The sequence below is a fragment of the Panthera tigris genome, chromosome D4 (assembly GCF_018350195.1).
Source record: "Panthera tigris isolate Pti1 chromosome D4, P.tigris_Pti1_mat1.1, whole genome shotgun sequence".
NCBI classification, from domain to species: domain Eukaryota; kingdom Metazoa; phylum Chordata; class Mammalia; order Carnivora; family Felidae; genus Panthera; species Panthera tigris.
The window spans coordinates 29,021,622-29,038,149 of NC_056672.1; the positions used below are offsets into that span (position 1 = coordinate 29,021,622).

Sequence of the window (16,528 nt, forward strand, 5' to 3'; positions counted from 1 at the left end):
TCTGTCTGTTTCAATGATTGATCAGGAATTTAACATATAACTTACCAACTTAGCTTATAAGGAATCAAATATAAAGTATATATAACAGGGCTTTGAAAATCATTAGTGCTATATACATTTTAACTATTATCACTAAAAATAAGATAATGAAAACATAATTAGGATTTCTCTTAATAAGTTTAAGTTTAATGTGATATTTTAAAAGGGAGATAGAAAGCTTTCTTCTTAGTCATAAAGCAACCCTCAAAACATACGTGGATTATGATAATTTCTTAAAAACGTATTTTTGATCCAAAATAAATTATCACCAAATTTCAACTTTTTAAAATCTAAAACTCTTTCTTTCCTTTGCCATGCAAGTATTCATTCATTTTTTTAAATGTTTATCCATTTCTGGGAGAGAGAGAGAGAGAGAGAGAGAGACAGACAGAGACAGTGTATGCAGGGGAGGGGCAGAGAGAGAGATGGAGACAGAGAATTTCAAGCATGACATGGGGCTCAAAACCACAAACCGTGAGATCAAGACCTGAGCCAAAATCAAGAGTCGGACACTTAACCAACCGAGCCACCCAGGCACCCCATGCCATGCGAGTCTTTAAATAAGAAAAATATACAGACATATCTGTACTAGTCTCTGCTTTTTTCAAACAGAAAACATGAAGCAAATAGGAAACTTACTCTCTACATAAAGAAACTTGCTCCCTTTAATTATTAAAATTAGCAAAAAGTGTTAGCAGCTAAAGTTTTAAAAACCGGCAAATAAACATTTGCAAGGGAGGTGCCAATGCCTTTAATCAAAGCACTGCTTCCTGTAGTCATTATACTCTGCATAAAATAAAAACTCGATTTGCCATAGACAGCCAGTCCTGTATTAGCTGCTCTGTTATTTAGGGAATGCCCAAGTCCTTTTTCAGAAGCTAAGGGGTTAATATCAGATTACTTTAGTAAGAGTGCTAAACAAAGCCTGTAATGTGAGGATTTGTTGTCTGATCCAAGAAAGCAGTAAGTCAAGACGGAAGCAGACAGGGACAGGCTGCTGATCAGAGAGAGGACAGTGCTCCTTAGAGGAGCGGTCAGATTCTGCACGGCAAATGCTAGAGGACTTGGCCCCTGGGCCAGGGCTGACTGTAAACAAGGGCATTGGTGGCAGCTGAGCAAGAACAGATAAAACAATGTGGGGGACAGAAGGGCTATGCCTCATCTCTGTGGTGCTTCCCAGGAAAGCAGAGTGGCAGTTTCCCATGTCTAGTCAACTCTGTGAGGCAAGAAGACGTCTCCAACCACAAACCTAGCATGCGTGCACTCACCCATCTGGGTGGATGTGTACATGCTACCACACGTGAGCACAGTGAACAGCCAGTGCTTAGGTGCCTGGGGGTTACTGGAGGCCAAACCCACCACAGGCCCCTTCCTGCAGCATCTTTTCTGATCCCAAGAGACGAACCCAGAGCACCACACACAGCACGTCCTGCCACCCACCATGGTCTGTGCTCGCTGCTGACTCCTGTCACGTGGACTGTGGCTGAAGGCCAAGAGCCACAGCAGGGCTTCCGGGGGTTCAGCTTCTGACATCACTAACTGCTCAGCCGCGATGTCAGCCCATCCTCCAAAGTGAATGAACAAAAACCAGCACTCAAAGGGGCCTCCGTAGGACCTGGAACAGAACCAAAACACATGGCAGCTGGGCAACTTGACTTCTTTCTCTTTTCGGTTCTTAGAGCAGCTGTAATGTCTGCGAATGGTTGGCTTAAATTGTTCTTATCCACTGAGGTACATCTTGCAAGGAATACAAGTTAGATTTAAAAAATAGCTCACAATGCCATTCTGAACCCATCACAGGACCTTCAAAGGCAGGTCTTTCAAAATCCCATGTGTCCCGAGGACTTTAGACACTTAAATCTTTATATCCAAGGACCATGAGTGGCTACAGGCTTCGACAAAGAAAGGTTCTGGGCCATGACCAACAGGGATGCTACAAGATGAGAGCTTTCAGGCCCCCTCTGCTTTCTGCAAGGCCTGCACAGCTGGGCTGCTGTGAAGAGGGGGCCTCCCAGCCCTGAGGCAGCCACCCAGGTAGCTCCAGAGCAAGAAATGAGGGGGCTCCCTGGGGTCCAGATGGAGACCAGGAAGGGATGCAGACAAAAACATATGTTATTTCCTTTCTGACAAAACACAAGGTTCTGGTCAGTATTTTGGCAATGATGAACTTTGAATGGGCTGCATACTGTATATTCTTTCCTGTCATGTATGGGAAGCTGAAAAGTTAGAAGCTTTTATGAAGCTATCCTTTTGCCATGCTGGGAATGGACAGGCACACTGGCTATTTAAAAGATAGATTCTGTTCAAGGAAAGGATCTATTAATATGCACAGTGACAGTGTCAGCAGCTTAACATCTCCCCTGGGGAAAATGGAGTGGGACTGGCCTAAGATCAGAACTTCTCTTCTGAACCGGGGAGGTTCCTGGAACAGGAGAGCTCTGGGCCCCTCTTGGTTGGATCTGGGTCTGCTATGTCTGTTCTGAGAGCAAGTGATTAAATGTTTTAACATCTAGCTTGTGGAACAGTGGAGAGAAGAAGAAAGGGGAGTATTAATCTTACTTGTCCCACAAGAGGAAGAACTGGTGCTCTGTGGGCCACATTAGCGATCTGCTGGGTTATGATGGCTGAAAAGCCAGGAATGGGTTCCACAGAGGATCTTCCCTACAGACCTCACTATAAGCTGAGCAGCGGGGCTCTCTCACACTCCCTGGACAGAGGCTACAGGGCCTACCTTGCAGAAATGGGCCGGGTTCTTTTTCTTCTTTTCTGCAGTAACTGAGTATGTGAGGCAGTCCTAGTGGCTGGCTAAGAAAGCACCGGAACCTGTTCACTGGCCCCTCCCTGCAGGTGGACCCAGAAATCTAGTTAAGGCAGATCTAAGTTAGGTAAGAGTCCCATGAGGCTTTGCGTTGAGGTCCTGCTCTTCACCAGAGACAACCTGAAAGCATGCACATGGGACTGACAGGTGTTACAGGCCATTACCATGCTGATACTCTGAACCCCACTTGGCTGCCAGTTCTTTTTGCCTCCTTTATTGGTAAGAATCTTGAGTGCAGGGTGGTGAGTAACCGGCACCAAATGTGCATCAGTGATCATGAACATAAGGAGCACCAACCGTAATATGTGATGGCTCAGCGAGCAGATTACAGAGAATTTCAAGAGGGAATAGTGGCAAAAGGAACAAATAGAGATGGTCTTAGTAAGTTAGTACAGACAACAAATAAAATATTTGTACTCTAAAAAAAAAAGTAAATCAAGAGGAAGGTGCAGGGTGTTATGTCACAAAGAAGTTAGTAAAGCCTAAATGGGATTGCTTTTAGGAAAATTAACGCATGAGAGTACTTAATATCATGTTAGAAACTAATTTATGTTAGAATATAATTCTAATTTTAGACAAATTTCTATTTAAAATTTTTTTTTTAAGTTTATTTTTGACAGGGAGAGAGAGACAGAACATCAGTCGGGGAGAGGCAGAGAGAGGGAGACACAGAATCCAAAGCAGGCTCCAGGCTCTGAGCTGTCAGCACAGCGCACGATGCAGGGCTCCAACTCACGGGCCACGAGATCATGACCTGAGCCAAAGTCAGACACTCAACCGACTGAGCCACCCAGGAGCCCCTAAACAAATATTTATTAAAAAGAGGAGGAAAAAGGGACATTTTACCCTACTGTGCAGGAGAAATTTAGAATTTCCTTCCCTAGAGAGCACAGAGGAAGGGAGAAGACCAAGGGACCCAGAGAGCACGGTCCTCTGCATGGCTGGGGGTGGTGGCAGCATGCGGGCTCTGCTGTTTTCCTAGGGTCTGCTCTTCTTCTCGTTATGCTTGTACATCTCAAGATCCAATACCAATACTACTCAGGACAGTTTCTATACAAGGTATTTACATATGCACTGCTGCTGAGCTGCTCAGAGTGACACACGTGCAGCTATGTGCTTCTTCCACTTCTCACTCAGCAAGGTGCTTACCTGTTTGGGCGTGGTCACAGACCAGTAATGCCTTCCCCTTGGCCCTCCTCAAACAGATGATAAGGATCAAGAGAAACCACTGTGAGACGGACCTAGGCATCATTAGGATTTGCTTACCCATGAGTCTGGTCTTCAACTATTTCTCTGAGCATTTCAGAAATATGTTTCAGTGGCTGGTGCCACAGTTTTTGTGGGATATCTGTGGGTGGAGAGACAAACCAGAGGGAGCTGAAGAAAAGTAAAACCTATTAGGATCGTCTGCAGCTAAGACCAAAAGAGCTTTGGAAAACGGCTATATTTTTCCTGGCCCATGGGACCCATACCACTGGTCTCCCGCTGTTCCCAGCCAGCATCCACCCTTTAGGCCTGGGAAGATCCTCAGTGTTACACAGAACTAAACTTCAAAGGCTCTTTAACTCAGGTACACAGAAGTAGACAAACTCCATAAGCAGCCCACCCTAGGACTGAAAATGTTATGTTGCAGATACCTCACGTTTTTTCTTTTCTACCCAACCCCTCACTCCTTATCACTGACAATTTGTGATTTCAAAGTACATGGAGATGGTAATAAAAGTCAACAAGGAACTAAGGAGAGGCTGCTCAATTGTTTTTCTATGACTGTGCTGAATTCAGAATATGATTACAGGTTTATAGGGAAGAATGGGCCAGAAAAATAATACATGGGTATCATGTGAACAAATGTCTTTTCTTAGTTAGTTTTTCTGGTTTCATAATTATCCCAAGGTTTTAGATACGCACGTATCTGCAGTTCTAAGTAATATCTGAAAAAGTTACCACATATCCATACAGTGATAGATTCTATAATTAAATACACGAGAAGATAATGTAAGTGATAAGGCAGCCACTGTAACTACCCCGTAAGTGTTACAGATGAAAAGATCATCTTTCCCTCCTCTGAATGCCCATTACTCTTGATTTGTAGCCTTTGAAAGCATTTTTCATTTTCTTCTTTGTATTAATTATTTAGATACTTATTTCATGTCCCCCCACTTGTAGCTCTTGGATAGTCAGGACTTGTAAGTGATCTATCTTTTATGCCCCACAGGACTTTACTTTTATGTCCCACAGGGCCCCAATCAATTTCTGATGAATAGAAGATTCTACTATTAAAAAATACTTCAATTTGTGAATTAAACATTCATTTTTTCCAAAAAGAATAGGCTGAAAAGTAGCATAGGAGCAACTTCTGCTTAAATTTACTTATTTATTTTTGGACACAAATCTAAGACCATCACACAAAGGAAAAGGTAGTAAATAGGTGAGTTCCATGCCCAAGGTACCCCCTTAGTCTTGTGTTTATAGGTTTCCCAACTTACAAAATAATAACTCCAATATTTCTTCTGGAGCTCATTCAGTTCTCACGTAGGCTGACCTCAGGCTTCTCTAATCTGACCTAAGCTGTAAAGTGTACTTCTAGAAAGAGAAATTTGTTATCCAAGTTTTCCCACTGTGTTCCCACAGGTTAAATTTCACCAAACTGTTGATCAGAGGTCCCAGCAGCCTCACTACCACCTCCACCACTAGCATCTGAGAGGACAGTGTCAGATGGGTCATTCTGGGTAAAAACCTACATCTTTTAGAAAAACAAAGAGAAGGGGTGCCTGAGTGGCTCAGTCAGTTGAGCGTCCAACTCTTGATTTCAGGTCAAGTCATGATCCTGGGGTTGTGGGACCGAGCCCCACATTGGGCTCCAAGCTGAAGACTAAAGCCTGCTTAAGATTCTCTCTCTCTCTGCCCCTCTCCCTGCTTGCTCTCTCTCTAAAATAAAATAAAATAAAATAAAATAAAATAAAATAAAATAAAATAAAATAAAATATAATAAATATTTAAAAGAAAATGAAGAGGAATTTGAATTTTGTAAAATACTCTGAAACTTGAAATACTCTTGTAAAATACTCTTGAAACTTTTCTCGAATGAATCAATCTACTCAGGAAAAAGGCAAGTAAAAATGGCATGAAAAAGGAAATATCACTGGCTCTTTCCCTCTTTCCTTCCACAGTTAAAATGCCTTCTTCTCTGGCACAGAGCCAGTGCTGTGTCAGTGCTGCCTTTCCTTCAGATTCTAGGCTTTAGTGGAAGGGGAAGGACACCTTTATTCTCTATGCCTGAAATGTTTCCTAAACACAAGTTCTCAGACATGTTAACAGACCAATGCCAGTTGGATTAAAGATGGGATCATCAATTTCCCAACTGGATGTGGCCAGTGGAAGGCTGGCAAATGAGACCAGAGAAGGCCATGATTTAATACACTTACTGAATTCTTTCAAAAGTCTTTTTCCCTTGGCTTGGTTAGGAGAAATTTCCCCTAAATTTCCTTGGCTTTGTTCATCATTTTATCTTTTCTTCTGTAACAAGGGGCACAGAGCGGAAAGAATGAAATACAAATAAATGTACTGTTTTAACCTACCTCAGCCAAGTCTTAGCCTGTTCTTGGCATTCAGGTGGATCTAGCTGGCACCAGCATAAGCCTGGGTTATCCTGAGCAGGCTATCAAAACCTAACAAGAGGACATTTTTTTTTTTTCTTTCTTTTGGTAAGTAATGGTAACTGGGAAGTCCAGCAAATTCTCATATCAAAATCCCACAGATGTGAGACCCTGGGAGCTTAAAAGGATGTTAGAGATGACTGATTCCATCTCCCTTGTTTTACAGAGAAGGAACTGGTAGGGAAGGGTTATGATTTGTCAGCCCTCTTTCTCAGAAATTATTTTAATATAGGCAGAATCGACTTTCACATACCTTTTGGGTGTTGAAGCAGCACCATAACAAGAGATGGAGAAGCATAAGGAAAGTAGGTCTTGAGTGTAAACTTCAGCTACAATAATTCAAAACCAAATGAATGTTAGGGTTGAAAGGGGTATTAAGAAGGAACAAAATCTTGCATCATCTGCCCCAAAATGACTGCTTAGTACTAACATAGTCAGAATGTTTTCTTAAACATTTATTTAAAAAAAATTTTTTTGGGGGGGCGCCTGGGTGGCTCAGTCGGTTAAGCAGCTGACTTCAACTCAGGTCATGATCTCGCAGTCTGTGAGTTTGAGCCCCGTGTCGGGCTCTGTGCTGACAGCTCAGAGCCTGGAGCCTGCTTCAGATTCTGTGTCTCCCTCTCTCTGACCCTCCCCTGTTCATGCTCTGTCTCTCCCTGTCTCAAAAATAAATAAACTTTAAAAAAAAAAAATTAAAAGAAAAAAAAATTTTTTTTTCCAATAAACTTGTAAATATGTTCTAGAAAAATGAACCTTTTTGAAATCACCTTCTGGAGCTTAAGAAAAATAGAGTTATCCTCCTGATGTCTTCACAGCAGGTCTTTACCTCAAATGAACCAGATTATGCACATAAATCCATTTAAGTGAGAGTTTCCAAGGCAGTTGTGATATTAGATATTCCAGCATGATTTTTTAACAACAAAAATAAGCATGAAACAACAATGGTGCTCACTATACTTTGAGGGCCAAAGAGCTATAGTTATTTACGCCTTCAGAAGGCACAGAGGCTTTCAAGTACTTTGTAAGAAATTGAGGGAAAATCTAGAAACAGTGAAGTGCATAGGCTTTGATGAGTTTTGGTAAATCTGTAAATCCATGTGACCATCACCCCAGTCAAAATAGAGAACATTTCTATCACCCCAAAAAGTTCCTTTGTGGTCCCACCACTCCCTGGCAACCAATACTGTGATTTCCACAAAAGAGATTTGTTTTGCTTATTCTTGGATTTCATATGAATAGAATCATAGAGTATGTATTCTTTTGTGTCTGGTTTGGCTCAAACTTTTTTTTTTTTTTTTTTTTTAGATTCATCCATGTTAATGTGCATAAGTAGTTCATTCTTTTTTTATTGTTGACATAATCATTTTATGAATATACCATAATGTTTATTCATTCTCCTATTGATGGGTACCTGGGTTGTTTCCAGTGTGAGGTTATTATGAATAAAGCTGCAAATTAACATTCATATTTATGTCTTTTTGTGGACATGTGCTTTTTCTTGGGTAAATACCACAGGAATGGAATTACTGGATCATGGAGTACACGCTGTTTAACTTTATAAGAAACTGCCATGTAGTTTTCTAGAACGGCTTGTACCATCTCACACCCCTACCAGCAATTTATGAGAATTCCAGTTGCTCCACACACTGCAAACATTTGATATTTTGAATCTTACTAACTTCAGCTATTCCAGTGGGTATGAACTGTCACTACTTTATGGGTTTACTATGCATTTACTTGATGGCAAATGATGTAGAACAATTTTCATGTGTTTATTGCCAACTTATATATGTTTTTTGAAGTGTGTATTCATCTCTTTTGTCCATTTCACAAAACTGAGTTGTTTCTTAGGGACTAAGAGATTTTTATTCTGGACACAAATTCTCTGTCAAATATATGTATTAAAAATAATTTCTTGGGGAGCCTGGGTGGCTCAGTCGGTTGGGTGTCCAACTTCAGCTCGGGTCATGATCTCAGAGTTTGTGAGTTTGAGCCCCAGGTCAAGCTCACTGCTGTCAGCCTGTCAGTGCAGAGCCAGCTTCAGATCCTCTGTCCCCCTCTCACTACCCCTCTCCCACTCGCGTGCTCACGTGCGCTCTCTCTCTCAAAAATAAACATTAAAAAAAAAAAGAAAAGAATTTCTCTCAGTTAGTGCTTGCCTCTTCACTTTCTTAACAATGTCTATCAGAGAACAGAAGATTTTAATTCTGATGAAATCTATAATTTACCCATTTTTTTTGGATGGTTTGTGCTCTTTTTGCATCCCTCCTAAGAAATCTTAGATCGTTCCAATATAAAAAAGATACTCTCCTATGTTTTCTTCTAGGAGCTTTATAGTTTTAGCATTTACGCTGAAGTCCATGATCCACCTCATATTAATTTTTGTGTTGGTGAGTTAAGAGGTTCATTTTTTTCTCATTTAGATAATTGGCTGTTTCAGCACAACTATTCAAAACTTTCCCTATTGAATTGCCTTGGTGTCACTCTCAAAGATCAATTTACTACACACATACACACACACACACACACACACACACACACACACACACACACGTATGAACTTTGTATGGATATATCTCTGGACTTTTCAGTTCCACCAATCTATCCTGTTGCCAATACCTCACTGGCTTGTAGCTTAAAGTCTTGAAATCAGGTAGTGTGAGTCCTCTGATTTTGCTCTTTCCTTTCTTTTTTTTTATTGCATTTGTTTTTCAAAGTTGTTCCGTTGTTCTGGAACTATATGGGTTCTCTCCTTACATATTCAAGTTTCTTTAAGCAATGTTTTATAGTTTGCAATGTAGAGGTCTTATGCACTTGTCGTTAAATTTACTTCTTAGTATTTTACAGGTCACTGTGCATTTGTCTTTCTCTTCTTACTTCTGTCAATTCATGTATTCATGAATACAATTCATGTATTTTAAAACTGTTATTAAGCACATATCCATCGTTAATTGGTATTTCTCCTGATGACCTGACCATTCTGTGGCATTAGAAAATGTCCCTCTCTGTCTCTGGTCATACCCCTTGCTGTGAAGTCTATGCCATTGGCTGCTAGTAGTGCCATCCAGCTTATTATTTGCACAACCTAGCTCTCCTTTCTTTTACTTCAATCTACGATTTTATCATTAGAATGAGTCTCTTGAAAATAACATACAGTTGGATCTTGGTTTTTATCTACTCTGACATCTGCACCTTTGTACTAGCATATTTAGCTAATTTTTATTTAATTTTTGCCATTAACATACTGTTAGTATGTTTGTGTTTAAGTCTATCTTTTGACGTTAGTTTTCTTTTTTTGATGTTAGTCCTTTTTGTTTTGTTTTGTTTTTGTTTCTGTTCCTCTGGCAGCTCACGGCCCTGTCTGTTGACACCTCAAGTCAATCAGATTGTGCCTTCAGTTCTGGGCACCCCTGGCCCCACGCAACCCCCTCCCACTCCTCACACGAGCAACCTAAGGAGACAGTTAACAGAGACCCCAATGTGGTTTCCTTTTTCAAAGCTTAAATCTCCTGTAGTTTCCATCTGCTTTTTTGGTTGTTCTCTAGTACCTTCAAATAGTTTTTAAATATATCTTGATCAGACTCTATAATTTTCTTTTGGAAATTTAGTCTAATACATTATCAGACTCGGCCACTGCTGGAACCAGAACCTGAAGTGATTTGCTGTTTGTACTGAGCCATTTTGCAAGTTGACAAAAAAGTGGTTTGTCGTGGCAACACTAGTTCAACTGGGCACATTGACGGAGCTGCACCGCACTCATCAAATACGACAGGCGCGAGGAAGGGACAAAAAGAGAAGGAGAAGGACTGAAGATAAACATTTCTGACAATGGGAAAGAACATGGATGAAGGGGATTTCTCACGAACTGCTGGGGGGAGTATAAACTGACACAACCACATCTGAAAACAATTTGGCACCATCTACAGAAGCTGAATCTTCTCATACCTAATAACCAGCACTTCCACTCCTAAACATATCCCAGAATGTCCAGAATGACACCATTTCTAAAGGAAAACAAAATCTGGATGCTTACCACCACTTTCCCAACAAAGTATTACATGGCACCACCCCACCATGGCCACACACAACACAGAGTGATCACAGGGAGTGGAAAAAGCAAGATTCAAAAGACTGCATACAGTATACTACTCTTGTTTGTTGTTTGTTTTCTCAAGTGCAAAAAAGCAAAGAAAGCATGGTTTGGGAAATCATATATATGTGATCATACTATTTTCAGAAAAAGCAAAGGAATGACAGACATAAATTCAAAACATTTATGGCTAAAGTGGAGGAGAAAGGCAGGGCTATAAAACAGAGATGGGCTACATGGATACATATTAAGTTGTTATTACCAGTCCAGGTCTTGTTTGGATATTGGATTCATATTCATTTTATTAAGAATAAATACATGAATGAATGAATAAAACACAGAGAGGAAAGAGCGTTACGCATGGATCACACAGGACACAGGGTGTTATGCATCAAGGATTATGACTAATCTAAAATGGGCACTTGAGAAGGCAGGGGATCAGTGATGAGAAACGGCCATCAATTAAAAAGGCAGACAATTAGGAACAGCCCTAGAAAGGGAAGTGATATAATATACGTATATGAAGCCCTGTGCAAAGGTAAGAGGTTATTGCCTTCTTATTCTGAGTCCAAAGTCAGGGCAATGAATTCTTTTTTTTTTGATCTCTGCCCTGCTTTCCACTGGGACTCAGTATGTGCCCCTCCACACCACTAAACCCATGTACCCTGAGCAGGGTAATATTCTAAATGAAAAGCAACAGAGAAGAGAAAAAGCAAGAGAGGAGAGGAGAGGAGAGGAGAGGAGAGGAGAGGAGAGGAGAGGAGAGGAGAGGAGAGGAAAGGGAAACAGAAAAGTAACAGAAACAGAGGAAATAATCTTAGAATTTGTATGGAACCACAAAAGACCTTGAATAGCCAAAGCAATCTTGAGAAAGAACAAAGCTGGAGTCAGCATACTCTCTGATTTCAAACTTTATTACAAACCTACAGTAATCAAAACAGTATAGTACTGGCATAAAAACAGACCCACAGATCAATAGAACAAAATAGAGCCCAGAAATAAACCCACACATATATGGTCAAGGAGCCAAGAATATACAAAGGGGAAAGGACAGTCTCTTTAATAAATGGTGCTGGGAACACTGGATTGCCACATGCAAAAGAATGAAACTGGACCACTATCTTAACAACATATACAAAAACTAAACTCAAAATGGATTAGAAACTGGAATGTTAGGACCTGGAACCATAAAGCTCCTAGAAGAAAACAGAGGTGGTAAGTTCCTCAACAATGGTCTTGGCGACGACTTTTGGTTCTGACTCCACAAAAACAAAGGGAACAAAAGAAAAACTAAGTAAGTGAACTACATCAAACTATAAAAACTTCTGCACAGGGGAGCCTGGGTGGTTCAGTCAGTTGAGCGTCCGACTCTTGACTTTGGCTCAGGTTATAATCTCACGGTTTGTGGAATTGAGCTCCGTGTAGGGCTCTGTGCTGACAGTACTGAGCCTGTTTGGGATTCTCTCTCTTCCTCTCTCTCTGCCCCTTCTCCTACTCACACATGTGCATTCTCTCTAAATAAATAAATAAACTTAAAGAAAAACCAAACTTCTGTGCAGCAAAGGAAATCACCAACAGAATGAAAAGGCAACCTACTAAATGGGAGAAAATATTTGCAAATCATATATCTGGATCAGAGGTTAATATCCAAAATATATAAAGAATTCATAAAATTCAATAGCAAAAAAAAAACAAACCCCAATCTGATCAAAAAATGGGCAGAAGATATGAATAGACATTTTTCCAAAGAAGGCATACAGGTGGCCAACAAGTACATGAAAGGGTGTTCAGCATCACTAATCATCAGGGAAATGCAAATCGAAACCACCATGAGATATCACCTCACACCTGTTAGAGTGGCTATTTTCAAAAAGACAAGCTGGCAAGGATGTGGAGAAAATGGAACCCTTGTGCACTGTTAGTGAAAATGTAAACTGGTGTAGCCACTGTGGAAAACAGTATGGAGGTTCCTCAAAAAATCAGAAATACCATATGATCCAATAATCCCACTACTAGGTATCTACCCAGGAAAAATGAAAACATTAATTCAAAAAGGTATCTGCACCCCCCACATTCACTGTAGCATTGTTTACAACAGCAAAGACATGAAAACAACCTAAGTGTCCACGGACGGATGAATGGATAAAGAAAATGTGTTCTACACATTCAGCCTTAAAAAAAAAAAAGTGCTATCTTGCCATTTGTAACATGGATAGAACTTGAGAACTTATTTCATTACTAAATGAAATAAGTCAGACGGAGAAAGATAAATACCATATAATCTCACTTACATGTAGAATCAAAAAAACAAAACAAAGCAATACACCACTTGAGCTCACAGATACAGAGAACAGATTGGTGGTTGCCAGAGGCAGGCTGGGGAGTGGGCGGAATGGATGAAAGTGATCAAAAGGTATAAACCTCTAGTTAACAAATAAGTAAGTCTTGGGGCTGTAATGTATGGTATGGTATACAGTTAATAATACTGTATTGCATATTGAAATGCTGCTAAGAGAGTGTATCTTAATAGTTCTCATCACAAGAAGTTTTGTAACTCTAGTTACAGATGTTAACTGGACTTATCGTGATCATTTCACAATATATATAAATATCAAATCATTATGTTGTACACCTGAAACTAGTATTTGTTAATCATACCTCAATAAAAAAAAAAAAGACTGAAAAAAATAAGAACAAACAAATCAATTAAGGGGTGCCTGGATGGGTCAGTCAGGTAAGCATATGACTCATGATCTTGTGGTCATGAGATGGAGTCCTGCATCAGGTTCTGTGTTTACAGTGCAGAGCCTGCTTAGGATTCTCTCTCTCCCTCTCTCTCTGCCCCTACTCCTCTCTCCGCTTACCCGTGCACTCTCTCCCTCAAAATAAATCAGTAAACATTAAAAAAATAATAATTTTAACAAATTAATTAAAAGCAACTGTAACTCTAGTCCAAATCCACAGTGCCCAAGGCCAACAGTCAGGAGCAAGGCTGATAAGAAAAACACCCTTAAGCTAATGCTTTAACCAGTGTCATCTGCCCTAACCTAGGTGTCTTCAGGACTCAAAGGGGCAGGTTTTTTAGAGGTTGGCTCCTAACTGAATTACAGAGAATGTATAGGGAGGATAAAAGATGTTTATAGTTATGCCTCAAAATAGGTGTGAGGGCCAACAAGTGCTTTTCAGCAGAGCTCTCCTCCCATATTCTAGGCTGGGTATTGAAATGCGGTTTTCTACAGTCTAGTTAACCTCTCTAGGGAAAAAGGATGAGAGAAAATCATAAATATTTATGATTGTCTTAAAAAGCAGAACATCTGCTAAAACCTGAGAGATTTCTTTGGTGTAGGGATGTGTGGGATTGCAGCAGGGCCAAGCATCGCACAGCACTGTTCTCCTATGTGAGGCTGTAGAAAGCCGCCACGAGGGGACCATGGCCCACCTCCTGGGGAGCTGCAGTGGACCCCACACACAGTAAAGGTCAGTTAAAATATCCCAAAGCGAAAGCTCTGGTAGAAACGCTGTTTCATAAGGTCCCTCTAGTCGGTCACTGGCCCTTGGCAGCAGCTGCCTGGTGTCTGCTGAGGGGGCCCTGCAGTACAAGCCTTCCTGCAGCCCCCCACGCGTGGCTTCTTACTGACTGTGACCACCTCACACCTCTTGGTCATTGTCATTCCTAGCTGCTTCTCTATAATCATTCAAATCTCTCCTCATCATTCTCACTGGCTCCTTTCTCTCCTGGAACCCAGTTCACATTTGGGTTCCTCCCAGGCAGGGAAACTCTGATGATTAAGAATGTCCAGCACTGCTCTGTACTCTGTGGCATTTCCTTCTTAGCACATGCCACATACACTACTGCTGGCCTGACAAGGGCAGAGTCCCGCTCAGCAGACAGCATACAACACAGGGCCTGGAAAATGCATCCTCCAGGATGGCACATGCTGGCATGCCAGTTTTCTTACACAACAGTAGATAAATGCTTCCGGGTACCAGGGCGTAGGGCAGACAAGAACTATCTGGATTCATTTTCAATTAAAATGGTTTTACCTTTGCTGGGGCATTCATTTGGAAGCTTTCTTCATAAGCAAAACAGTCTATCAAAATCACTAAAAATTAAGTGCTCCTTTCTGGTGATTAGCCAGATACTCTTAACAGCCTTCCCCCCTCTACCCCGCTTGGGGGAAATGACTAATATGTGCAATATAACAAACCTGCTTGTTTTGTTTTTCCAGAGCTTCCACAAAGCACCATGTAAACACTTGAATAGCGGCTAGTACTTCTGGGGCTCCATCGGTTTCCAGGAGTGCATACCTGAGCAATGCAAAGCCAGATTACACACGTTTAATGATTAATCTGGCAAACATGTGACTCTGAACTGTAAAAGGGAAGAGTGGAAACATTTTTTGTGTGTGCCATAAGCTTCAGCAGTATCCTAGCTCATTAGATTTCGGTCCTTGTGCGTCACTCCTTTCCGAAATACTTTCTTTAAAGTAGCAATCTGCAAAGCTTCCTTGCTTGGTTTTTAAATTATGAAGCACTGCACATCCCTTCCATATAGGCCTGAGTGCTCTCTAGAAGTATTTGTACACTGTATGCCCAGGCATGCAAAATCAACAGACCGTTTTCTTTTCCAAGTGGAGAAAGAGCTCCAAGGGGGTAAACTGTCAGGGTCAAATCTACACAGTAAACGGTGGAAGAATCTGTGTGTACCTGGATTGGTTTCTGCGCATTTTCACGAAACTAACTTTATATTGGAACAAAAGAAATCAACTCAAACCTTGCCCGCTTTAAACTAAAAACCGCATTGTGACTTATTCCTATGCTCATTTAGCTTGAAGCTGGTATGTTTTAAGACCAACTTAAGGGCTGCTGTAAAAATTCCTTTCCCCAGGGTTACTGTCTGCCCTGGAGGCTCTACTGGTGAATGCCAAGGGGGACGGGTGGGGGAGGGTGAGTACCAGGGCCGCACCAGTACCCACGAAAGAGGACAGAAACCCTCTCTGGGTAACAAGCTCCCACTAACTGCCAGCCATGGTATCCACGGCCTGGTATCCACTGGGCTCTCACTCATCTATAAATCCAACGTACTTCCCAAGAAGTACTCACATTTGCAAAATTAATGTGTCAGAGGATAACACGCATAGTTGATCTTGCCTTTCAGAAGAGCTCTCTTAAGAACTGCCTTACTTATTTTTCTTGGTTTTTCTTAGCTTTAAAATCTTTTAAAAAGATTGGTCAGCCCTCATGTGGTGAAGGGAGTACACTGCTACACTTTATTTTGAGCTGAGAAAAATCCTACATGAATATTTAATGATTTAATATCGAATTCAATTCTGCCTTTCTACCATTACTAGAATTTTAAATGGTTAAAAAAAAGAAAGTTATCTTAATTCTTAGGCATTGGCTTTTAAATATACACTGGCATTTGGGTTTTACCAAATAGCTTGGATGGGTAAGACAGAATCAGAAACTAACTTCCCCATGGTATAGCCAGAGACTACCACAAATTCTTTTATTTATATTTGGGAACTGAGCATTTCTAGGCCAATTATTAGCAGAAATAGCACACCATTTACCTGAACATTTCATCAACAATTCTGAATATGGCAGGGTAGCAGGCTGCTTCAGGCTGTAAAAGAGACCAAAAGTAAAATATCAGAAGCATTTCACTGATAACATAATGACTGGTTATTATCGGGGAGATGAGTTGTCTAGAACTGCTCGTGTCTAGAAAATGGGCATATTTCTTTGGGTTAGAAAAAAAAAATCCAAGTGCATGGAGCAAATGGGTTCTCTTGAGGCAAAGAGATCATGGACAAGCTTTATTTCCTCGTTATACTCCTGTATGTTCCACATTTTCCACAATAAGCCCATACGACCCAAAAAAAGAGTCAATAAGTATCATGGGAAAATAAGTATCATGGTCAA

General features: G+C 40.8%; 1 protein-coding gene across 8 annotated transcripts in view; it reads right to left on the reverse strand.

The window, feature by feature from the left end:
- Positions 1-16,528, reverse strand: part of FANCC (FA complementation group C) — a 261,535-nt gene that overhangs the window by 18,863 nt on the left and 226,144 nt on the right. For all 8 annotated transcript variants that reach the window (XM_042964675.1, XM_042964680.1, XM_042964672.1 and 5 more), the window contains 5 exons: positions 16,177-16,229; positions 14,812-14,911; positions 6,767-6,842; positions 4,124-4,205; positions 1,480-1,654 (listed from right to left, as the gene is read on the reverse strand). In XM_042964675.1, the coding sequence (XP_042820609.1) occupies positions 1,480-1,654; positions 4,124-4,205; positions 6,767-6,842; positions 14,812-14,911; positions 16,177-16,229 (486 nt within the window). The remainder of the gene's footprint in view (positions 1-1,479; positions 1,655-4,123; positions 4,206-6,766; positions 6,843-14,811; positions 14,912-16,176; positions 16,230-16,528) is intronic.